This window comes from Mustela lutreola, chromosome 7, assembly GCF_030435805.1.
Source record: "Mustela lutreola isolate mMusLut2 chromosome 7, mMusLut2.pri, whole genome shotgun sequence".
NCBI classification, from domain to species: Eukaryota; Metazoa; Chordata; class Mammalia; order Carnivora; family Mustelidae; genus Mustela; species Mustela lutreola.
Genome location: NC_081296.1, coordinates 56,494,711 through 56,519,292, shown reverse-complemented (window position 1 = coordinate 56,519,292; position 24,582 = coordinate 56,494,711). Strand labels below are relative to the sequence as shown.

The 24,582-nt window shown below is 39.1% G+C and overlaps 2 protein-coding genes across 2 annotated transcripts in view; one reads left to right on the top strand and one right to left on the bottom strand.

The window, feature by feature from the left end:
* RPGRIP1 (RPGR interacting protein 1) overlaps positions 1 to 24,582 on the top strand; it is a 37,163-nt gene that overhangs the window by 8,215 nt on the left and 4,366 nt on the right. The window contains exons 8-13 of the mRNA XM_059180957.1: positions 738 to 922; positions 1,199 to 1,402; positions 3,353 to 3,491; positions 11,249 to 11,346; positions 15,121 to 15,313; positions 22,866 to 22,950. Of these exons, the coding sequence (XP_059036940.1) occupies positions 738 to 922; positions 1,199 to 1,402; positions 3,353 to 3,491; positions 11,249 to 11,346; positions 15,121 to 15,313; positions 22,866 to 22,950 (904 nt within the window). The remainder of the gene's footprint in view (positions 1 to 737; positions 923 to 1,198; positions 1,403 to 3,352; positions 3,492 to 11,248; positions 11,347 to 15,120; positions 15,314 to 22,865; positions 22,951 to 24,582) is intronic.
* Positions 2,151 to 2,552, bottom strand: LOC131836004 (splicing factor 3B subunit 6-like). Its single transcript, XM_059180963.1, has one exon. It carries the CDS (start codon positions 2,550 to 2,552, stop codon positions 2,175 to 2,177), a length of 378 nt encoding a protein of 125 aa, XP_059036946.1. The 3' UTR covers positions 2,151 to 2,174.

Genomic DNA, 24,582 nt, shown 5'->3' with positions numbered 1-24,582 from the left:
GTCGACTCTTTGGTTCCAGTATTGGGAGGGTGAGGCAGGGGTATTGGTGCTCTCATTACCAAGTATGGATGGGTATAGCCAGTATCAATTATGTTTAACAAGCTTCTGGATGTTCCAGAAAGTGTGTGAGGAGGCCTCCCTCCTTCTAATACCATAAGAACTAAAAAACAAAACAAAACAAAAAAACCCAACACCTTTGCTCACAACTCATTCTTTACCAAAAAGATGAGGCAGTATGGACCATCTGTTAAATAGATCAGTATTACAAATCAGAAGCCTAGCATTTAGAAAAAGCTGTTTTGCTGAAATTTTCTTGGTTTTTGTTATTTTAGAAATAGGGACTACTTAAGTGGAGATAATGGTTTCTTTGGTCTACCTAAGACTTAGCAAGCATTAGGTAACAGTAATAATAATGCAGACATGTTTATTGGCTGGGTGACTGATGACAAGCAAGATATACCTTTCCATATGTCTTTTGACTATCACTTCCTAAAACCTGGAGCTACCCATCTTCCCCTACAAATATTCTTTTTTTTCCCCTACAAATATTCTAAGTGAATATTAATATTCACTGCTATTTTATGTTACTTCTGAGTGTATTATCATCATGCTTATGTAATAGATATTAATGACAAACAAAATATGGTAAAATTCAAAATTGGGGAATAGATAATGTGCTGGTAAATCCTTGCCTGCTTCATGTGATCAGATCTTATTAATGTCTGTGTGCCTCTCAGGTGATTTTAACCTCACTGACCCTGTGGGGAACCCCAATGGATTTGTTGAGGCACAACTGGATTGGAAGTCTTTCTACCTACCACCAGAGAGCTTCCTGAAACCAGAAGCTCAGCCTGAGGAGAAAAACACCAAGAACAGTGTAGAGATATCATCTGAAGAGGAAAAGCCTTCATTTTCTCCCCAGGTAGCAGATCTCCACCAGTCCTGTGGAGCATTTTTGAGGAAAGCAGTATTAAAATTGTAGTAAAGAAATGCCCTCTTTGTAATGTCACATGTTTGGCAAACTTATTCTGCATCCCTCATAGTGCCATGAGCCTACCGAGGAAGCAAAACCCTGGGCTTTATTGTTGGGAGGAGAGAGAGATGGCATCTCTCAGCTCTGTGGCAGGAGAGACATGAAGTCTCATGCTAGGCTGTTAAACTCTCATCTTGTAAGGCTGTCTCTGATCCTTCTATTTAGGACCAGATGGCATTTGCTGAAATTCCCATTGAAGTTGGCCAGTATCAAGCCAAGCGAAAACCTCCACAGGTAGGAGAAAGAAAGGAAAGGGAACACCAGGTTGCAAGCTACTCTAGAAGAAAACATGGCAAAAGAACAGGCGTCCAAGGGAAGAACAGAATGGAATATCTTAGTCGTAACATCTTAACCGGAAATACACTACAAGTAAGGCCTTAAAAACTCTATAGAATTAAAGTATGGGTTTTAGGGTCCCCAGATATATTATTCTCAGGTAGAAGCAGATACCCAAAATAAGCGGTAATCATGGTTTTTTTGTGGCCAGCATATGTTTCCTCAAACACAAATAGTTTAATTAAATTCTGAACTATTCATTTCAGTGTAATTTAGTTTAACAGCTTATGGACTCTGCAATATATACTGAGAATTTTACCAGTCTACCTCAACTATAGTCAAAGTAAGTTAAAGAGCAAGTAGTTATTGAACAACTACTATATGCCTGATACTGTCTTTTCTTCATAGGAAACTGGAGTAAAGTTACTATGTAACACTTAAAAGTATATGAGATTGTAAATATGTATTTTATGATTAAATAAAATTATTATATATTATAATGTATACTGTATTGGTTGCATAATTACATTTATATATAATTGTTTTATGAAATGATTATAATTATACAATATATATATACAGTTGACCCTTGAACAACATGGATTTGAGCTACATAGATCCACTTATACATGAGGGTTTTTTTCAATAAATACAGTGTTATGAATGTATTTCACTTCCTTATGACTTTTTTCCCAATTTTTTTTATAAGTTACAAGTTTATTCCCATAACATATTCTAACACACATCAAAGTTTCAAGCAGGTCCTTTTGAATCTCAAATAAGAAATTACAACATTCAGCTTTAATTAAAAATAGGAAAAGGGTGAAGATGGTCATTTGGTCTAAAATGAAAATGCAGAAAATGTTTATTTTGGTTGATCTGTGTTGATACCATATTTCTCCTTGAGAATCTTCAGCTGCTCTTCCTTCTTTTTTGTGTTCATCTTCTGAAATGTCCTGTTGGCATTATAGTACAAAACCACCAGGTATCTGTTATAAACATTGAATCCTGAAGGGTTATCACATGCATTCTTGGCATCAAACATACCTCCATAGATCACATAAGCTGTCCCTCTAGTTTTGGGTGTGTTTCCCACTTGGGTTTGATGAATAGGACCATATTTCCCATATATGTCATATATTTCTTTAGCTGTGATTTTGTATGGTGAATTTCTTATATATAAAACCCAGTTTACTTCAAGTGGAAGTCGAATGTTCCCCCCCTTCGCTGCTTGCATTGCCATCTTGGTGGGCTGATTTGGTTGCCGCAGCAAACACTAGCATTCCTCTGGACACCTCTGGATCTCTCTCTACTCTTTTTTTTTTTTTCCCAAATTTTAATTTAAACTCTAGTTAGTTAACATCCATGTAATTTTGGTTTCAGGAGTAGAATTTGGTGATTTATCACTTACATGTAACACCCAGTACTCATTGCCACAAGTGGACTTAATACCCATCACCCATCTTCCTCTCTCCATCAACCCTTATTGTTTCTCTTTTATTTGTTCTCTATTGTTAAGAGTCTCTTGTGGTGTCTTTCCCTCTCTTTCTTTCCCTTCCCATACGTTCATCTTTTTGTTTCTTAAATTCCACATATGAGTGAAATCATATGGTATTTGTCTTTCTCTAACTGACTGACTTCACTTAATATAATACACTCCAGCTCCATCTACATTGTGGCAGATGGCAAGATTTATTTCTTTTAATCGCTGAGTGATACTCCATTGTATATATAAAACACATCTTTATCCATTCATCAGTCAGCTCTTTCCATAGTTTGGCTATTCCTGATAATCCTTATGATTTTCTTAATAACATTTTTCTCTATCTTCCTTTGTTGTAAGAATATAGTATATAATACATATAACATACAGAATGCATTAATCAACTATTTATATTATTGGTAAGGTTTCTGGTCAACAGTCAATTATTAGTAGTTCAGTTTAGAATGGGGGCCAGAAGTTATATACAGATTTTTGGTGCCCTTAACCTCCATGTTGTTCAAGGGCCAACTGTAATTATATTTGTTGTCTTTATTCTAAAGCAGGTGAACTACACTGAATGGAAGTTCTCAGGGCTTAAGAGCTCCAGAGATGATGGTTTAAAAAATCAGCAAAAGGAAGAGGAAATGACATCATCCCACTCAGTAGTGCTGCAGAAAGAAGCCCTAATTCCTATAAATGGTATTGTCTTTTTAAAATCTAATTTCCTGTTTAATCACTAGATTATTTTCTCAAGACAATTATTAATTATTTTCATCTTGCATTGATAAACTTTTCATGGAAAATGAGTACTGAAGATCCTAGACTTAGTTTTTTTTTTTTTTATAAATCTGTTCTTTTTTTTTTTTTTTTTAAGATTTTATTTATTTATTTGACAGAGAGAGATCACAGGTAGGCAGAGAGGCAGGCAGAGAGAGAGGAAGGGAAGCACAGGCCCCCCGCTGAGCAGAGAGCCCGATGCGGGACTCGATCCCAGGACCCCGAGATCATGACCCGAGCCGAAGGCAGTGGCTTAACCCACTGAGCCACCCAGGTGCCCCCTAGGCTTAGTTTTACATTACAAGTGTGTGGGTTAGGCCAACCAAGTCTGGAATTCTCAAAGTAGCTTTCTGTATATTTCAAGTTAGTTAACTTGCCAGTTTAGTTACCTAGCAAGTATTTCTTGTGTGTTATAGTTACAAAGAAATAGGAAAAAGAGTGTGGTTGGCTTATTTGTGATGTTGATCCAAATTTTTTTAATTAAGCCAAAGCTTTTTTGTGTTACAGTGAAAAGTAGACATGGTTTCAGGTTATAGTATGGGCAAAATCATAATTCAGACCAACTCCTGCATTGATGACAACCAAAAAGGTGAAGTTAATATATTTTTTAAAGATCTTAACATTTCTTAAAGGCATTAAATAGTCCATAAAAGAGGGAAGAATTACCTAGCTCAATCAGGAAGATGACCGAGGCTCAGACAAGTGAGCTGGTACTGCTTCAGCTCTGAGACATTTCCAGTCTCAAAGAAGTAGTGGAGAGACAGAACCATGCTTTTGGTGGACTTTTGGGGTGGAGAAACAGGATGTAGTCTGAATCTGGTGTCTGCACAGCATAGGAAGATGTCTACCTTGGGCAGAATTGCCCACTTTGGTCTAGGACTCAGAAGTCAGCACCATGCTGAGTCTCTTATGTTCTGAGAGGTATCAGTGTGCTCTGGGCACTTGCAGGGCTAGAGAGACAAGGGCTGACCCAGTGCCCACCAGGACTTCAGATACTAGAATTATCAGACAGTGCTTGCTAGCTTCATGGAGATAAAAGCTGAACTTTAAAATGTCAACAAAGAACTGGAGCTATGAAAAAAAATTGAGATCATAAGTTTTTAAAAAAAACTCTGTCTTTAAAGAATTTCAAACTTATGTAAGAGCTGCATGACTAGGACAGAAAAATTCATATACTTACAAATTCACAAACTTCTAGCATTTTTCCCACTTTCCGCTTTATCTTTTAAGCATTGGAGAATAAGTTGTACATCTCACCTCCCATTACTGCATATTTCAGCAAAGAAAAGGAAATTATTTTTTTAAAGATTTTATTTATTTATTTGACAGAGAGAGATCACAAGTAGGCAGAGAGGCAGGCAGAGAGAGGGGGAAGCAGGCTCACCGCTGAGCAGAGAGCCAGATGCGGGGCTCAATCCCAGGACCCTGAGATTATGACCTGAGGCAAAGGCAGAGGCTTAACCCACTGAGCCACCCAAGCACCCCAGGAAAAGGAAATTATATGACCACATTCAAGTTATCAAGTTTGCAAATTTATCATAGATACATATTACCTGATGTCCAGTCCATTCTCAGAATTTGCTGGTTGTACCAACAATGTCCATTATTACCAGTCTTTTTCCCCCTTATCTAGCCCAGGGTCATACATTGCATTTGGTTATGTCTCTTCAGTTTCCTTTAATCTAGAACAGTTCCTCATCTTCATCTTTCCTGACAAATGACATTTTTGAAGAGTATAGGTGAGCTGTTCTGTAGAATGTTCCTCAATTTGGATTTCTCTGATGTTTCTTTGTAATTAGGTTCAGGTTATGAATTTTTTTTTATAGGAATACCACAAAAGTGATATTGTATTCTCCTCATTCTATCATATTGGCAGGTACATGGTGTCAGTTTGTCCCATTATTGGTGATACTAACTTTTATCACTTGGTAAAGAAATCATCTGCCAGCTTTTTTCAAAAGTTGTCATTTTTACCTCTGTAATTATTAAGTAATCTATGAGAAGATATTTTGAGACTATATTAATATCTTCTTCCTCATCAAATTTCACTTGATAATTTTGGCATTCATTTATGATCTTTTTGCCCAAATCACAAAGACTTTACAAAAATATGTTGCAAAATTGTAAGTGAATCAGTAGAAATTATAGAACTGGGAAGCCTGGGTGGCTCAGTAGGTTGAGCAGCTGCCTTCAGCTCAGGTCATGATCACAGGGTTCCTGGATCAGGCCCCACATTGGGCTCCCTGCTGACTGGGAAGTCCACTTCTCCCTCTCCATCTGCCTCTCCCCCTGGCTCATATTCACTCTCTCTGTCAAATAAATAAATAAATTCTTTAAAAAAAAGAAATTATAGAACTGTTCAATACAGAAATTTATCAGAGGAATAGATGTGTCAGAAACAGATTAGATACAACTGAAGTGAGAATTGTTAAAAATATTCTGAATAAAGCAAGGAGAGACAACAAGGTGGAAAATACAAAAGAGGAGAAGACAGCATAAAGGGTAAAATGAAGAGGTCTAAACTATATTTAATTAAATGTAGAAGAGAAAGAAGGGGGCAGAGGCAATATTTAAAGTAATAATGACTTAGATTTTTCTAGAACTAACAGAAGATATTAAGGTTCAGTGAAATGAAATTCAATGAAAGTAAGATAAGTTTTTTAAAAAAATACAGATATGGGGTGCATACAATATGGCTGGCTCAATTGGTGGAGCATGTCCTTCTTGACCTGAGTTATGGGTTCAAGCCCCATGTTGTGTGTAGGAATTAGTTTAAAATACTGAAATTTAAATTAAAAAAATTCAGATCTAAACATATCAGAGTCAAAATGCAGAAAGTAAAATCAAATAGAAGGGCGCCTGGGTGGCTCAGTGGGTGAAGCCACTGCCTTCGGCTCAGGTCATGACCTCAGGGTCCTGGGATCGAGTCCCACATCGGGCTCTCTGCTCGGCGGGGAGCCTGCTTCCTCCTCTCTCTCTGCCTGCCTCTCTTCCTGCCTCTCTGCCTACTTATGATCTCTCTCTGTCAAATAAATAAATAATCAAATAGAAAATGTTAACAGCATCCAGCTAAAAGAAAACAACAGGGGCACTTGGGTGGCTCAGTCAGTTAAGTGTTGAACTCTATCTCCTTTTTAAAAAGATTTTATTTATTTATTTGCTAGAGAAAGAGCACATGAGAGTACAAGCAGGAGGAGCAGCAGGCAGAGAGAGAAGCAGGCTCCCTGCCAAGCATGGAGCCTGATGTGGGACTTAATCCCAGGACACTGGGATCATGACCTGAGCTGAAGGCAACCACTTAACCAACTGAGCCACCCAGACACTCCACTGTCCAACTCTTGATCTTAGCTCAGGTCTTGATCTCAGGGTCATAAGTTCAAGCCCTGTGTTGGGCTTCACCTCCTTGCTGGGTGTGGAGCCTACTTTAAAAAAATTTTTTTTAATAAAAAATAAATAAAAGAAGATAGCCATGGGTCCCTTGGTAAGATGGATAACTGAGTTGTCAATAGTTGAAACTATGGCCATAAATCAGTGGCAAGATGCCTTCAGTATGCCAAAAGAAAGTAATTAACTGCCAACAAAGAATTCTTTACATGACGAAAATATTCTTCCAGAATGAAAACAGAATAGACATTTAATGACAAACCAAAAGGGAGAGTTTGCTTCCAAGCTACATTTTAAGGTTCTTCTTTAGGCTGAAGAAAAGTTATCCCAGGAAGAAACACAAAGATGCAACAAGGAATGAAAAGCCAAGAATATGGGTTAGCTTAAATGACTGTATAAAGCAAAAATATCAGCTTGTGGGGCTTAAAATATGGAAAGAACCCAGGTGTCCATCAACAGATGAATGAATAAAGAAGATATGTTATATATATCTACATGTAGATATATATATAGGAATATTATGCAGCCATCAACAATGAAATCTAACCATTTGCAATGACATGGATAGAACTAGAGAGTATTATGCTAGGTGTAATAAGTCAATCAGAGAAAGACGATTATCATATGATCTCACTGATATGTGGAATTTGAGAAACAAGGCAGAGGATCATAGGGGAAGAGAGGGAAAAAATGAAAAAAGAAGAAACCAGAGAGGGAGACAAAGCATAAGAGACTCTTAATCTTAGGAAACAAACTGGGGGTTGTTTGAGTGGAGGTGGGTGGGAGGGATGGGATTGCTGGGGGATGGACACTGGGGAGGGTATGTATTGTGGTGAGTGCTGTGTATTGTATAAGACTGATGATTCACAGACTTGTACCCCTGAAACAAATTATACATTATATGTTAATAATAATAATAATAATAATAATAATAACAAAAGAACAGGTATGGCAGCCTCCAGTTGATGACCAAAACTGAAGAGAGCTTCTTGCCACAGTTTACTATGAGGTGATAATCTGCAGTGACAACCTCTGTAAGAAAAATCAAACCCAAAGAAAGAAATAATAAAGAAAAGAGGAGAAATCAATGAAAAATAAAAGGAATAGAGAAAATCAATGAAGCCAACTTAGTTTGAAAAGATCAACAAATTTGAAAGCCTTAAAAAGAAAGGAAAACAACAACAAAAATTTCATAAGCTTTTTTCTAGAATAATTATACTAATTAAGATCCAACAAGAAATTGCTTAGTAATTTGAATAGAAGTTTAAAGAGTTATTGACTATAACAGGAGATTGAACTGGGTGGAGGTGGGTGACAATTGACTAATAAGAAGTAAAAAGAACTCTAAAAAATACAAGAAGAGCAGATTTAAAGAGCATCCATTAATCCCCAGAGCTGAGACAGAATACCTAAAGAAGAGATAGGTCTGGGAGACAACTCCTTTCAGAGCTGAAATCCAGACTTCTCTGGAGGGAGTGAAGTCATATTTTATTGAATGGCACAGAAGTGTGCTCTGCGTGTACATCAGAACTCCCAAGAAACTGTGAAGTTGACGTCTGGAACACTGCAAGTAAACCATTCTCAAAGAGGTTCCATGCCAGTGGCATTTCACTGCAAAGCTACTTTGGCTGGAGGATTATGGGGGAGGGAAGGTTATACCAGGAGAACTGCTCACAGGGAGGTCCCATGTACTGCAGGCCCCTGGAAACTGCTAGAACTGGTTGGTGCAGAAACCAGGTGCTACTAGGAATGTGTTCTGCAGGAAACTGTTGAGCTGCTGAAGGCACTAAGTTACAGAAGCCTGTTGTAGGAGCAAAGTCCTCTTCTGCAGGACTCTGCTTGTGTACTGGAACCAGGAAGAGAAACATTTTCCTCCTCCAGTGTTTCTTTTGTGCTGTCTACTGACAAAATGTAACATGGTGCCAGCTGGCAAAGAATAAAAATTTATAGGGTCCAACTCTATCATTGCAGAGCAGGTGATGTAGTTTTTATTTTGAGCTGAGAAGCAATTAATTGATATTGCTGATCAAGAAAAAAAGAGCAAAGACACATGAGCAAAATCTGGAATCAATGTGAAGCCACTATAGACTCTGCAATAAATGGATTATAAAATGATATTATGAATAACTTTACAAATTACTAGAAAGATACAAGTTACTAGAACTGACTCAAGAAGAAATAGAAGATCCGTGTTGACATATGAAAAGTACAGACAAGAATTAGTCATTTTAAATCTTCCCAAATAAAAAAGTTCAGTTCCAGATGTTTCACTGATGAAGTCTATCAATATTTAAGGAAGAAAAAATGCTGATCCTTCATAGTCTCTTTCTGAGAATAGTAGAGCAAGGGAAACTTTCTAACCGATTTGGTTATAAAGTGGTATTGTCTTAATAAAATCGGTTATAAAGTGGTATTGTATTAATACCAAAGCAAGCCTAAAACATAAAAAGAAAAGACAACTATAGACCACTATTCAATATGAACATAGAGGCAGTATCCTAAATGAAATATTAGCAAACCAATCCAACAAAATATAAAAATATTAAAAGGTTTGCTCACCATGATCAACTGAGATTTATTCCTGGAATGCAAATTTAGTTTAACAGGAGAAAATTGATTTAATACTCTGTATTAATAGAATAATATGATCTCAATAGAGAAAAAAGCCTATCACAAAATCCAACTCCCATTCTTATTTGTTGTTGAAGATTTTTAAATTATTTATTTATTTATTAGGATTTTATTTATTTATGTGACAGAAAGAGATAGTGAGAGAGGGAACACAAGCTGGGGGAGCAGGAGAGGGAGAAGCAGGCTTCCGCAGAGCGGGGAGCCTGGGGCAGGGCTCAATCCCAGGACCCTGGGATCCTGTCCTGAGCCAAAGGCAGATGCTTAATGACTGAGCCACCCAGGCGCCCCTCACTAAGAATATTCTTGAATGGCTAATAAACATACAAAAAGATGCTCAACAGCATTAGTTATGAGGAAAATGCAAAATAATATAGCAGTGAGATACCAGTACACACCAGCTAGAACTGATATATTCCAGAGGTTGACTGTACCATGTGTTAGTGAAGATGTGAAAAAATTGAAACCTCATACATTACCGATGGAATGTAAAACAGTACAACTACTTTGAAAAATAAAAACAGAATGTACTAGTCATAAAAAAATATTGATAGTTGACTTGTTTTTTTTTTTAAGATCTTATTAGAGTGCGAATGTGCATGCATGGGGGGGCGGGGGAGGTGCAGAGGGAGAGGGAGAAGCAGGTTCCCTGCTGAGCAGGGAGCAGGAGGCGGGGCTTGATCCCAGGACCGGGGATCATGACCTGACTGAGCCACCCAGGTACCCCAAAGTCGACTACTTTAAAAGTAAGAATTTCTGTTTAGCAAAAGATTAAGCAGGCAAGCTACAGAACGGAAATGATCTTTGCAACACATGTAACAAACAAAAGGCTCAAATTCAAAAAATATACAGAACCCCTACAAATCAATTAGAAAAAGACAACCCTATAGAAACATGAGCAAAAGATCTGGAAGTCATTCTACAAAAGGGAATTTCAAATGTTTAATAAAAAATATTAGGAATATTAGGGTTACATAACGAGAGCATGTGGGACGGGAGGTATTGTTTGAGCCTGTCTGGAAAATACAATCTGCCATACCCTGATTACACTGCTTTTTTTTTTTGACTTGGTCATTTTCTCCAGTCCCTACGAAAGGACCAACTTTCTATTTTCTTTCCTGCCATTCTTCCTTCTTTCTCTTTCTTTCTTCCATTCTTCCTTCCTTCCTTCCTTCCTTCCTTCCTTCCTTCCTTCCTTCCTTCCTTTCCTTTCTTCCTCCCTCTCTCCCTTTCTTTTTCTCTCTCCCTTCTTTCCTTCCTTCCTTTGTTCCTTCCTTCTCTCCTTTTCTCTCTCCCTTTTTTCTTCATCCTTTCCTTCTTTCTCTCTCTCTCTTTCTTTCTCTCTCTCTCCCTTCCTTCCTTCCTTTTTCTTTTCCTTTCGTCTTTTCTCTTCCCCTGCCTCCCTCCCTCCCTTTCTTTCTTTCTCTCTCTCTCTCTTTTTTCTTTTTTCTTCTTTTCTTTTCTTTTCTTTCTTTCCAAAAGTGAACTCCTTGTTTGGGAAGCTTCTGAATAAGTGAATCTTTGAAAAAGAGGATTTGATTCTCAGTAAATGAAGCCAAAACCCAGGTACTCAAAACCAGTGGCCAGAGAATAGATTGAAGAGGTAGGTAGAGGGCTAGATAGGGTGCTTGGAAATAGTTCTGTAACTGCAGCCTTTTCTCTTGTAGATAAAGAATCCTGTGAACAGGCTTCTGAAGTCAGTGAAGCACAAACTACAGATAGTGATGAAATAGTGACACCGGTATCTCTGAAATGTCCTAAGGCAGTAAGTACACCAGGGTAATCATTGAGTGTGAGACAAGGTTGTAAATAATGATATTGTGCATAACAGCCACATAGGTGAAAATAATTCATTTTATTTATTTATTTTTTAAAGATTTTATTTATTTATTTGTCAGAGCGCACAAGCAGGGGGAGAGGCAGGCAGAGGGAGAAGCAAGCTCCCTGCTGAGCAAGGAGCTCACGTGGGACTCCATCCCAGGACCCGGGACCATGACCTGAGCTGAAGGCAGACACATAACCAACTGAGCCATCCAGGCACCCCAATGATGCAATTTTAATGAACCTGATGGGAAATTAAATTTATTTAGTTAAATTTACATTGTGAATGAATAGAAGTCTCTTGATACAGTCTCTGATGAAAGGATCACTATCTTGGTTTGGTATAAATGAGGACTTGCTTCAATAATTCTCCTTTATTTGGATCCCTTGCCTGCCTCCTTCACTGTGTGCTACAATTCATCTCCAGCCTGAGTGATGCCCATTTCCTCAATCCACCCAAGGAGAGCAGGTTTACCTTGGTAGGAAGAGGCTGGAAAAGAGGAAAGGATTACTTGTGGAAAAGCTCAGCAAGATCATTCCATTTCTGAAGTTTTGGACCTAATCTTTAAAACCTGAAATTGGCTGGGGCACCTGGGTGGTTCAGTGGGTGAAGCATCTGTCTTCAGCTTAGGTCATGATCCCAGGGTTCTAGGGTCGAGCCCTGCATTGGGGTCTCTGCTTTGAGTCTACTTCTTTCTCTGCCTCTGCTCTGTCTGCCCCCGGCCCCCTCCTTGTGCTCTTGCACTCGCTCTCTCTCTCTCTCTCTCTCTCTCGCACGCGTGCGCGCACACACACGCAGACAAATAAATAAATAAATAAATAAATAAAATCTTTCTTTAAAAATAAAATAAGGGGCACCTGGGTGGCTCAGTGGGTTAAGCCTCTGCCTTCAACTCAGGTCATGATCTCAGGGTCTTGGGATCGAGCCCCACATCAGGCTCTCTGCTCAGGGAAGCCTGCTTCCCGCCCCCCCGTCCCCCCCACCCCCCTCCTCTGCCTGCCTCTCTGCCTACTTGTGATCTCTGTCAAATAAATAAAATCTTTTACAAAAACAAAAATAAAATAAAACCTGAAATTGCAATTATTTATTAAACATTACAGCCTCAGATCTCTTGTGGAACTAACTGGGGATACACATACACACACACACACACACACATAGATAGATAGATAGAGAGATATAGATATTTAACTAAATATATACAGATATATTTAACAATCATTGTATTAGAATCTTGTGGGGTTACAAGTGAGGTAGGAAACAATCTCTCTGTTGATCCACTGGAATGCTCCCTGACACGTTTGTAGGTGCTCAATAAATATTTGTTGAATGAGTAGCTGAATGAAAGATTGAAATTTGATTGAGGATTACGAACTTCATTAGAAACAATATAAATGTAGTGTGACCTAGAATCAAGTGGTTAGATTATGTGATAGAAACTCTTAAGGTTTGTGAGGATTCAGAAAAGTGAAATCATTCCTGCTTTTGTAGAGGTCAGAAAACTCTTGAAAGTTGGAACTTGTACTGAGGATTTTTAGGCAACTAAAGTATGTTGGAGTGGGGAGAAGCCACTCAAAATCAGTAGCCTTAAGCAATTAAGATAGCAAATACTTAAGTCTATTTTCTTCTGAACTTTTATCTTTCGTATCTTTCTTCAGCCATTACATAATTAGTATCTTGAGAAATGCTTATAAGATGGATCAGAGCCATGAGATGTTGGAACAGGAGTATAACACCTTTGAGATCATGAAGGAGAGGAAGATTAATTAATGTGTCCAGGATATAGATATACTTAGCAAAAGAGCTGATCTCCAGCCAAAGTTTCTAAATCAAGCCACCTCTCAGATGAACCTGAAAAGCAGTCAGCTGGTCAGAAAGTTTTTGAACTACACTCAGACATTACATTTAAAATATTATTCAGAATTAGAGGCTCTTAAATAAGATCTCTTTCTGGAAAAACCTTGTGGACCCAAGAATGCTATTTGAGAAACTAAATATGAAAACCGAGCTTACTTGGGGGCCTGGGTGGCTCAGTCGGTTAAGCATCCGACTCTTGGTTTCAGCTCAAGTCATGATCTCAGGGTCGTGAGACTGAGCCCACGCCGGGCTCTGTGCTAAGTGCAGAGTCTGCCTGAGGTTCTCTCTCTCCTTCTTCCTCTGCTCTCCCCCCTACTCACACACTCTTTCTCTAAAATAAATAAATAAAATCTTTTTTAAAATTAAAAAAAAATTACAACAGTGGGATTAGGGAACTTTCTAGTGTGATGGTTCTGTATCTTGATTAGGGAGTTGATTACACACTTGCATATATTTGTCAAAACTGTACATTTAGGTTTTGTATTTTACTGTGTATAAACGATACATAAATGTTAAAAGTTAGAGGGACACCTTCCTTGGTGGCCCAGTTGGTTAAGCATCTGAGCTTTGGCTCAAGTCATGATCTTGGGGTCCTGGGATGGAGCCCCACATTGGTCTCCCTGCTCAGCGAGGAGCCGGCTTCTCCCTCTCCTTCTGCCCCTATACCCCCTCACCCCCTGCTGTGTGCTCACATGCTCTATCTCAAATAAAGAAATAAAATCTTTTTTAAAAATTAAAAAATAAAAGTTAAACAGATTGTCAGGAACCACCTTAGGCAATGTGATTTAAGAGTGGCTCTTATGTTATTTAAATGTCAGTCACTATAAGAAATACATTTCTACATGTGCCCAGTATAATCATATATAAACAAAAGCTTTGAGAAACAGGGCTTACCTTTATCATTTGCCATGAACTCCCCTGTTTTCTGTTCTATTCCATTTCATTCTATCCTAGCCTATCTTATTCTTTCACTTAAAAAAAAATGCTAGTGAAACCCACCTAACTGACCCATAAATGTCAAAACCCACATTTTGGAAAACATGCTAGTTTTCATGTTGGGGATTTTAGGAGGGCTGTGCGAGGGCTGTTGAGAGGGCATCAAGTAGCTTTCAAGCGTCACCCAGGTTGTTCTGAAGTAGATCTGTTGAGAAATACTGCCTCCTGGGCTTCCTAGGAGAAGGCCCAGGAGCTCCGCCTGCTTCCTAAGAGAGGTGAAGGTGGGAGTGGGGGTAGATCTTTGAGAAGTGAGGGCATTGGCCTGGCAACCCAGAGGACAGGAGAGAACCCCCAGATGACAAGGGAGCACTGTGCCAGTTGGGGCCATCCCGGATTGACCCCTTACTAGTGTCATGACAGGACTTGCTGCCACACTGGGGAAAGGGAGGACTTCACATTACCCTCAGCTTCTGACTTGAAACTCGAGAAATGTCTGCCCTCCCCCTGGTGTCTCTAATGCAAAAGGGACCCAGACACAGTCCAAAGAGAGGATGGTGGTTGTGGTAGCAACTGCAGTAGGGCTGGAAGGACTGGCATTGCCATGGAAGGACTGCTGGAGCAGCCTGCTCTGGGGCCAGCACTTGGTGGATGTAGGAAGCTCTGGGTAGCAGTTGACCAGTAAACTGAATCTCAAGGATATGGGAGATGGGGGCAACCCTCAAAGGTCCCCTCCCTCTACTGGAGCTCTGAGCTATTGCTCAGTAAACTTAACTTTGCTGCCCATCAAATTAAAAAAAAAAAAAGACTACGTTAGATGGAATATGGCTGTGATTGCTCTCTGAGGGAGTAACGTGTTCATTAGATGGAGTAGGAACACTAGGAGCATCGCTAACCTACAGGATAAATAAATACTTTCCTTGTCAGGGTTCGGAGAAGATGTGTATTGAAATCGTCTCCCTGGCCTTCTACCCAGAGGCCGAAGTGATGTGTGATGAAAATGTAAAGCAGGTGTATGTAGAGTACAAGTTCTACGGCCTACCCTTGTCAGAGACGGAGACCCCAGTGTCCCTGAGGAAGCCAAGGGCAGGAGAAGAGATCCACTTTCACTTCAGCAAAGGTAAGACATGCCTTGTGCTTGGCCGGGAGAGGAGTCTGAGGGGTCAGAACTGCTCTGCACTTCCAGTGAGGTGGATGCAACCATTTTATTTATCAAAGTGATATATGCATATGGTTTTACTTAAGCTTTTTGTTTTTTATTATTTTTTAATTAAGTTTTTAATTTTAATTCCAGTATAGTTAACATACAGCGTTGTATTAGTTTCAGGCATACAACATAGTGCTTCCACAACTGTAACATTACTTGGTGCTCATCAAGATGAGCATCCTGTTAATCCTCATCACCTATGTCCCCCGTGCCCCCTGGCCACCTCCCCTACAGTAACCTTCTGTTCTCTATACTGAGGAGTATGATTTTTTGGTTTGTCTTTTTGTTTTATTTCTTAAATTCCACACATAAGCAAAATTTTGTGGTATTTGTCTTCCCCTGACTGACTGACGTCACTTAGTCTTATACTCTGTAGATCCATCCGCAGTGGCTGCACCAGTTTGCATTCCCACAGGGAATGAGGGTTCCTTTTTCTCCCCAGCAGGGCAAGAGGGTTCCTTTTTCTCCCCATCCTTGCCAACACTTGTTTCTTGTTCTTTAGCCATTCTGACAGTTATGAGATGATATCTTACTATGGTTTTGATTTGCGTCTCCCTGATAATGGGTGATTTTGAGCATCTTTTCCTGTGTCTGTTGGCCATCTGGATGTCTACTCTGGAGAATGTTCGTGTCTTCTGCCCCATTTTTAAATTAGTTTGTTTATTTTTTGAGTGTTGAGTTGTAGCAGTTCCTTGTGTATTTTGGATACTAACCCCATACCAGGTATGTTGGTTGTAAATACTATCTTCCATTCAGTAGGTTGCCTTGTAGTTTTGTTGATTACTTCCTTCACTGTGCAGAAGATTTTTATTTTGATTTTTATTTTTGCTTTTATTTCGCTTGCCTTAGGAGACATCTAGAAAGAAGTTGTTATGGCTGATGTATGAGAAATTACTGCCCATGCTCTCTTCTAGGATTTTTATAGTTTCAGGTCTCACATTTAAGTCTTTAATCCATTTTGAGTTTATTTGTGTGTATGATATAAGAAGGTGGTCCAGATTCACTCTTTATTTATTTTGGTGGGGCACGAGTTGGGGAGAGGGGAAGCGGGAAGGGAGAAACAGAATCCCCGCTGAATGTACACCCTGATGCCAGGACCCCGGGATCATGACCTGAGCCGAAGGCAGACACTTAACCAGCTGAGCCACCCAGGCGCCCCAACCAGATTCACTCTTTAAAATGTAGCTGTTCTGTTTTCACAACACCGTTTTTTAGAGAAACTTTTTCCCATTGCATATTTTTGCCCTCCTTTGTCAAAAATTAATCGGTCATATAGTCGTGGGTTTGTTTCTGGACTCTTTGTTCTGTTCTGTTGATCTGTGTGTCTGTTTTTGTGCCAATACCATACTGTTTTGATTACTTTGACTTTGCAGTATAGCTTGAAACCTGGGAAATTGTGATACTTCTAGCTTTGTTTTCTTTCAAGGTCTTTTGTGGTTCCATACAAATTTTAGGAATATTTGTTCTAGTTCTGTGAAGAATGCTGTTGGTATTTTGGTAAGGATTGCATTAAATCTGTAGATTGCTTTGGTTAGTGTAGACATTTTAACAATATTTGTTCTTCCAATCAATGAGCATAGAATATCTTTCCATTTGTTTGTGTTACCTTCAATTTCATCATTGTTTTATAGTTTTCAAAGTACAGGTTTTCACCTCGTTGGTTAAGTTTATTCCTGGGTATTTTATTATATTTGTTGCAATTGTAAATGGGATTGCTTTCTTAATTTCTTTTTCTGTTGCTTCATTATTACTGTATAGAAATGCAACCAGGGGTACATGGGTGGCTGAATCAGTTAAGTGTCTGACTCTTAATCCCACCTCAGGTCTTGATCTCAGGGTTGTGGTTTCAAGCCCAGTGTGGAGCCTACTTAAAATAAAAATAATAATAATAAAGAAATGCAACAGACTTCTGTATATTGATTTTATATTCTATGACCTTACTAAATTCATTTATCAGTTCTAGTAGGTTTTTTTGGTAGAATCTTTAGGGTTTTCTATATATGGTATTATGCCATCCACAAAATAGTGAAAATTTTACTTCTTTCTTACCAGTTTGGATGCTTCTTATTCCTTTTTCTTATCTGATTGAGGGCTAGGACTTCTAGTACTGTGTTGAATAAAAACTTCCTCATCTTATTCCTGGTCTCAGGGGAAAGCTCTCAGTTTTTCACCATTAAGTATGTTAGCTCTTTCATTTTTGGTTTTTCATATATGGCCTTTATTATGTTGAGGAATGTTCCCCTTTAAACCTACTTTCTTGAGGGGTTTTATCATGAATGGATATTGTACTTTGTCAAATGCTTTTCCTCCATTTATTGAAATGATCTCATTGATGTGTGATGTATCACATTGATTGATTTACAAATATTGAAATACCTTTGTATCCTGGAAATAAATCCCACTTGATCATTTAAAAGTATTGTTGGATTTGGTTGCTAATATTTGTTGAGGTTTGTTGCATCTATGTTTATCAGAGATAGTGGCCTATAGTTCTCTTTATCTGATTTTGGCTTCAGGGTAATGCCTGCCTCATAGAATGAGTTTTGAAGTTTTCCTGCCTCTTCTATTTTTTGGAATAATTTGAGAAGACGAGGTATTAACGCTTCTTCAGAAGCGTTTTTCTTTGGTAAAATTCACTTGTGAAGCTGTCTGGTCCTGGACTTTGAGAATTTTTTTTTGTTTCTGATTCAATTTCATTTCTGGTAATCGGTCTGTTCAAATTTTCTATTTCTTCCTGAATCAGTTTTGGGAGGTTATATGTTTCTAGGAATTTGCCCATTTCTTCTGGGTGGTCCAATCCGTTGGCATGTAATTTCTCATAATATTCTCTTACAGTCCTTTGAATTTCTGTGGTGTCAGTTGTTTTTTCTTCTCTTTCATTTCTGGTTTTGTTTGACTCCCCCTGCCTTTTTGATGAGTCTAGCTAAAGGGTTATCAATTTTGTTCATCTTTTCAAATAACCAGGTCCTGGTTTCATTGATTTGTTCTGTTGGTTTTTAAAGTTTCCGTTTTTTTAGTTTCTGCTCTAATCTTTATTATTTCCTTCATTCTACTGGTTTTGGGTTTTGTTTGTTCTTTTTTTTTTTTAGTTCCTTTAGGTATAATGTTAGGTGGTTTTTTGAAATTTTTCTTGCTTCTTGAATTAGGCCTGTATTCTTATAAACTTCCCCCTTAGAACAGCTTTTGCTGCATCCCAAAGGTTTTGGACCAGTGTATTTTCATTTGTTCCCATGTATTTTTTTATTTCCTCTTTGATTTCTGGGTTGACCCATTCATCGTTTAGTAGCATGTTATTTAATCCCCATGTAGTTGTGCTCTCTCCAGATTTTTTCTTGTGGCTGATTTCTAATTCGTAGCACTGTGATCAGAAAAGATATATATGGTGGGGCACCTGGGTGGCAAAACTGGTTGGACATCCAACTTTCAGTTTCAGCTCAGGTCATGATCTTGGGGTGTCAGGCTCTGCACTTAGTGTGGAGTCTGCTTGGGTTTCTCTCTTCCTCTTCCTTGGCCCCTTCCACGTGTATACTTTCTCTCTCTGAAGTAAATAAATCTTTAAAAAAAAAAAAAAGATACATGGTATGACTGATCTTTTTGAATGTGTTGAGACTTGTTTTGTGGCCTAAAATGTGATCTATTCAGGAGACTGTCCCATGTGCAGTTGAAAAGAATGTGTATTCTGCTGTTTTAGGATGGAATGTTCCAAATATATCTGTTACATCCATCTGGTCCAATGTGTTATTCAAAGCCACTGTTTCCTTGTTGATTTTCTGTTTGGATGATCTGTCCATTGATATAAGTAGGGTTATGCATATGGTTTTAAAATATCAAATAGGGGGCATCTGGGTGGCTCAGTGGGTTAAGCCGCTGCCTTCAGCTCAGGTCATGATCTCAGGGTCCCGGGATCGAGTCCCGCATTGGGCTCTCTGCTCGGCAGGGAGTCTGCTTCCTCCTCTTTCTCTCTGCCTGCCTCTCTGCCTACTTGTGATCTCTCTCTGTCAAATAAATAAATAAAATCTTTAAAATAAAATAAAATATCAAATGGCCTAGAAAAATTTTTAATTAAAATGAAACAGTCCCCATCCCTTTTTTCATCCCTTCTACACAAATCACTCCCTGTTTCCCTCCCCATTCTCTGTGGTCCACCACACTCTTTTCACTTTTTCTGCTATTTCTTATTATTTAACTCTATGTTTCTGAATAATGCTTCTGTTGCAGCTTCCTGACTCACCAATTTTAGATATTATCTGCTGACTTCCTATCATGACATACAAAATTTCTCTCTCTTATCCTGTACCCATGTTTCCTTCTTCCCATAGAGTTGGATCATAACTTTTATTTAATCCAATCTTAATTGTTTCTATTATTATGGATATGTAAATATTAATTCTTCAGAACCAAGTAGTATGTCATAGTTAAAATCCTTTTTTTGTATTTTTTGTCTCAATTTTTCATTTGCACTATCTTCATTATGCCCACTGTAGTTCTTTTCACATCCTCCAACAGCCTTTCCAAGTTTTCAAACAATCAAACCTGTCAAAGAATGTATCATTTTTTTTTTCCCTTGAAGACCTCTCTTCAGCCCACCATTCAGCTATTATCATGCTGCTGCATTTGGAGAATTTGATTTAATTCTCTCATACTGGGTTTCTTATCTCCTGGGTTCTCTGTCATCCACTGATTCACTTTTATATTTTAATGGGTCATATTTTCCAGTAGCTTTTAAATAAAGCATACACTGGGGGGTGCCTGAGTGGCTCAGTGGGTTAAGCCTCTGCCTTCAGCTCAGGTCATGATCCTAGGGTCCTGGGATGGAGCCCGGCATTGGGCTCTCTGCTCAGCAGGGAGCCTACTTCCCCTTCTCTCTTTGCCTGCCTCTTTGCCTACTTGTGATCTCTGTCAAATGAATAAAATCTTAAAAAAAAAAAAAAGCATACATCAGAAGTACATTGGGATCATCTTGCATGAAATCTATTCTACCCATATAGCCTAATGATAATTAGACCAAGTATAGAAGTGTATTCTGAAAACATTTTTTTAAAATATTTTATTTATTCATTGGACAGACAGAGATCACAAGTAGGCAGAGAAGCAGCCAGAGAGAGGAGGAAGCAGGCTCCCCGCTGAGCAGAGAGCCCGATGTGGGGCTCGATCCCAGGACCCTGGGATCATGACCCGAGCCGAAAGCAGAGGCCCCAACCCACTGAGCCACCCAGGTGCCCCTCTGAAAACATTTTTATCCAGAATTTCGAAGCATCGCTTCTCGGCCTTTTGGCTAAGATCAAGTACAGAATTTCGAAGCAGTTGGTCCATGATCTTTGCCAGGAGTCTAACCTTTGTATGAAAACTACCTCTACCTGTCCAGAAAACTTGAGCATTTGATCTTTTTCCTTAGTATTCTTAAATTTTAGAATAATGTGTATATTTTTCCTGTAATTGTTCTAGCCATTCAGGGGTTCTTTCAGTCTGGAAGCTCATGGTTTTTAGTTCTGGGAATTTTCATTGCATTTCTTTGATAATTTTGTCCCCAGGATTTTCTCATTTTCTTAGTAGAGTTTTTTGATCTTTCAAATTAATCCTCTGATTTTCTCATTCTCTTTTTAAAGATTTTATTTATTTATTTGACAGAGACAGCAAGAGAGGGAACATAAGCAGAGGGTGTGGGAGAGGAAGAAGCAGACTTCCCGCTGAGCAGGGAGCCCAATGTGGGGCTTGATCCCTGGAGCCCCAGATCATGTCCTGAGCTGAAGGCAGACGTTTAATAACTCAGCCACCCAGACGCCCCTCATTTTTTCATTTTCTTCATATAATCCCACTTCTAGCCTTTCTATTTTGGGGAAATTTCCTTAATTTTTTAAAGATTTTATTTTTAAGTATGGCTCAGTCAGTTAAGCATCTGACTCTTGATTTTGGCTGAGGACATGATCTCAAGGCTGTGAGACTGAGCTCCACATCAGGCTCCACACTGGGTATGGATCTTTTTTTAAAAATATATTTTATTTATTTATTTGACAGAGAGAGAGAGAGAGATCACAAGTAGGCAGAGAGGCAGGCCAAGGGAGATGGAGAAGCAGGCTCCCCGCTGAGCAGAGAGCCCATGCGGGGCTCAAGCCCAGGACCTGAGCCCAAGGCAGAGGCTTAACCTGCTGAGCCACCCAGGTGCCCTGGGCATGGATCTTGCTGAAGATTCTCTCTCTCTCTCTCTCCTTTTGCTCCTTACCCCCACTCCTCTCTATAAATAAATAAATATATAAATAAATATATATATATATATATAGTTTGTTTGTTTGTTTTGTTTTGGTTTTTTAAGTCATCTCTACATCCAGTATGGGACTGGAGCTCAAACTTACAACCCCAAGATCAAGAGTTACCTGCTCTACCAAGTGAGCCAGCCAGGCGCCCCTTAATAGGTGTAGTCTTTTTTTTTTTTTTTTTTTTTTCTTTTAAGTAAACTCTACCCTCAGCCTGGGCTCAAACTCACAAGGCTTGATCAAGAACTTCTACCAACTGACCAAGCCAGGTAGTCCCTCAGATTTCCTTAGTCTTAACTTCCAGTCATTGAAAATTTGTCCTAGATTTCTAAGAGCTGTTTGTTGTTGTCTATTCCTTCTCCCCGACCCCTTAAGTATATCCTGTCCTTATATGAGGTAGAAATTTATTTCTTACTTACATAAAATGAATTCTGAGGGGGGACAGTCCAGGGCTGAGAATATGCGATCCTACCAGGGTCCAAACTCCTATCCTGCCCTCCGATCAACCTAGCGCCTGTCTTCCATCCTTTTGGTGAGCCTGTCACCCTTCCTGGTTGCCGGGGAGAAGGAAGGATGCTTCCTAGTTGAGCCTGTTAAGCATACATAACACAATAGCCAGAACTTATTTTGCTGCAGCCAAACCTAGCTAAATAAGAGGCTGGAAAACATATGCTAATGTATTTGAGGATGCAGCATTCCCATATATAAATAAGGAGGAAGGGAGAGGGTGGGTGTTGAGACAGGCACCTTGAGTTGAACCTGCTACAAAACTCAAACCTCTGCATGGCCATAAGAAATCAGTCTCCTGGGATTTTTCCAGCTTTAGAGTGGTGGGAGCACGTTTATCTTGGCACAACGGCCGAACAGCTTTCCAGGCAGATTGCAAGGCTTCTTTTTTATCAGGGTCAACTAACTTTTTCTTAAAGGGCCAGGTAGTAATTATTTTAGGCTTTGTGGACCAGATGGTTTCTGTCACAGCTATTCAGCTCTGTCACTGTAGTTGGAAAGCAACCATAGATAATACGTAAACAAATAGGTGTTGGCTGTATTCAGTAAAAACTTCATTTACCAAAACAGGTGGCCTGCCGTGAGCCCTCGATTGCCAATCTCTCTTTACTGTCATGGTTTTATGTATGCCACTTATGAAGGTCTTAGTGCCCATATAGCAACAGTGTATGATTCTTCACTTTTCTCCTGTCTTATCCTTACTGCAGTGATAGACCTGGACCCACTGGAACAAAAAGGCCGAAGGCAGTTTCTGTTCGCCATGCTGAAGAAACAAGATCCAGAGCAAGGACGGTAAGCATCTGCATTCCACTTTGAAAGCAGGGAGATATTATCCACCCAGGAATTCAGTTGGTTTTGCACTGATATTGAATATTCTAATAACTTCTTTTGTATTAACTTACTGGATGGATTTCTCATCTCCTTGAGGCTAATTCATGTTTGCAGCCACCTGATAAACTAGATGAATCTCATCGGTGTAGTTCCTCTCTCACCCGTGCCAGCCCCTGATGACACTGCTTTTGCGACAGCAAATACTTGAATACTGACAGTGCTCTGTAAGGAATGGACAAAACCCTTTGACATTCTCAGATAATTTATATCTCACACAGTACCATTGCTAGCTTACCAAATATTACGTCTTTATGATAGTAATTTCATATTTAGTTTTTTTTTCTTTAAGATTTTATTTGACAGACAGAGATCACAAGTAGGCAGAAAGGCAGGCAGGGGTGGTGGGAAGCAGGCTCCCCACCGAGCAGAGAGCCCGATGTGGGGCTCGATCCCAAGACCCTGGGATCATGACCTGAGCCAAAGGCAGAGGCTTTAACCGACTGAGCCACTCAGGCGCCCCCATATTTAATTTTTTTAAAGAAAACTCCCAGCATGGAGCCCAAGGCAAGGCTTAAACTCATGACCCAGAGATCTAGACCTGAGCTGAGATCAAGTGCTGGATGCTTCATTGACTGAGCCACCCAAGCCCCTACATGTTCAGACTTTTAAAATTATTTCTTTACAGGATTACTTTGACGTAATTGAAGTAAATTCAAGGTGTACTATCAATTTTAGGGACGTGTCCCTGTTATTCCTCTGGTGTGAAGAGGCCTCAATTTAGAAGCTCCCAATGAAATGCACAGGACATAGTTATACTAAGAAAATTATTCACCATTCAGCTGAAATTTGAAATTCAAATTTAAGTGGGCATCTCTTTGAATTTTTTTTTTTTTTTTTTTTGCTTTTGGCAAGATCTAGCAATGTTGCCTCCTTTTAAAGTGTGTGGGTAAGAAATAATACAGGGCTGGTGTTTTAGCCCAATAAATTTGTTTAATTTGCATTTACTTTGTCTCCAGTTAGTCATAGAAAGGACTGAAGAAGGAGCCACAGAAATAAATAGTGCATCTGACTTCAGTGTCACTGTGTACTTAAACAGATAGAAGCTGACTGATAACTTTTGAAAGTGTAAAGCATTTTGTTTCCCTTCTGCCTCAATGTTGAATTTAGTTATTTTCCGTTTTTCTCTCAGCATTCCTAGAATACTTTCTTCCTTCATTTCCTTACAGTGGTAGCTTTTTCCCTTTTCTTTTTGTAACCTTCTATTCAATTTTAGATTTCGATTGATGTACAGCAGACAGAACATTGGCTTTGTAATCAGAGAAAGCCTGGTTTTGAATCCTGGCTCTTCCACTTACTAGCTCTGTGAATTTCGAATATTACTTGGCTTGAGGGCTTCTGTGAGGATACAACTGAAATAATTAATGTAGTTTATCTAAAGCACCTTGGGGGGCACCTGGGTGGTTGGCTCAGTCAGTTAGGCATCTGATACTTGCCCTCAGCTCAGGTCTTGATCTCAGAGTTGTGAATGAATGAATGAATGAATGAATGAATGAAAAAACGAAGAATGAATGAATGCATGCGTTTGGTATTGTG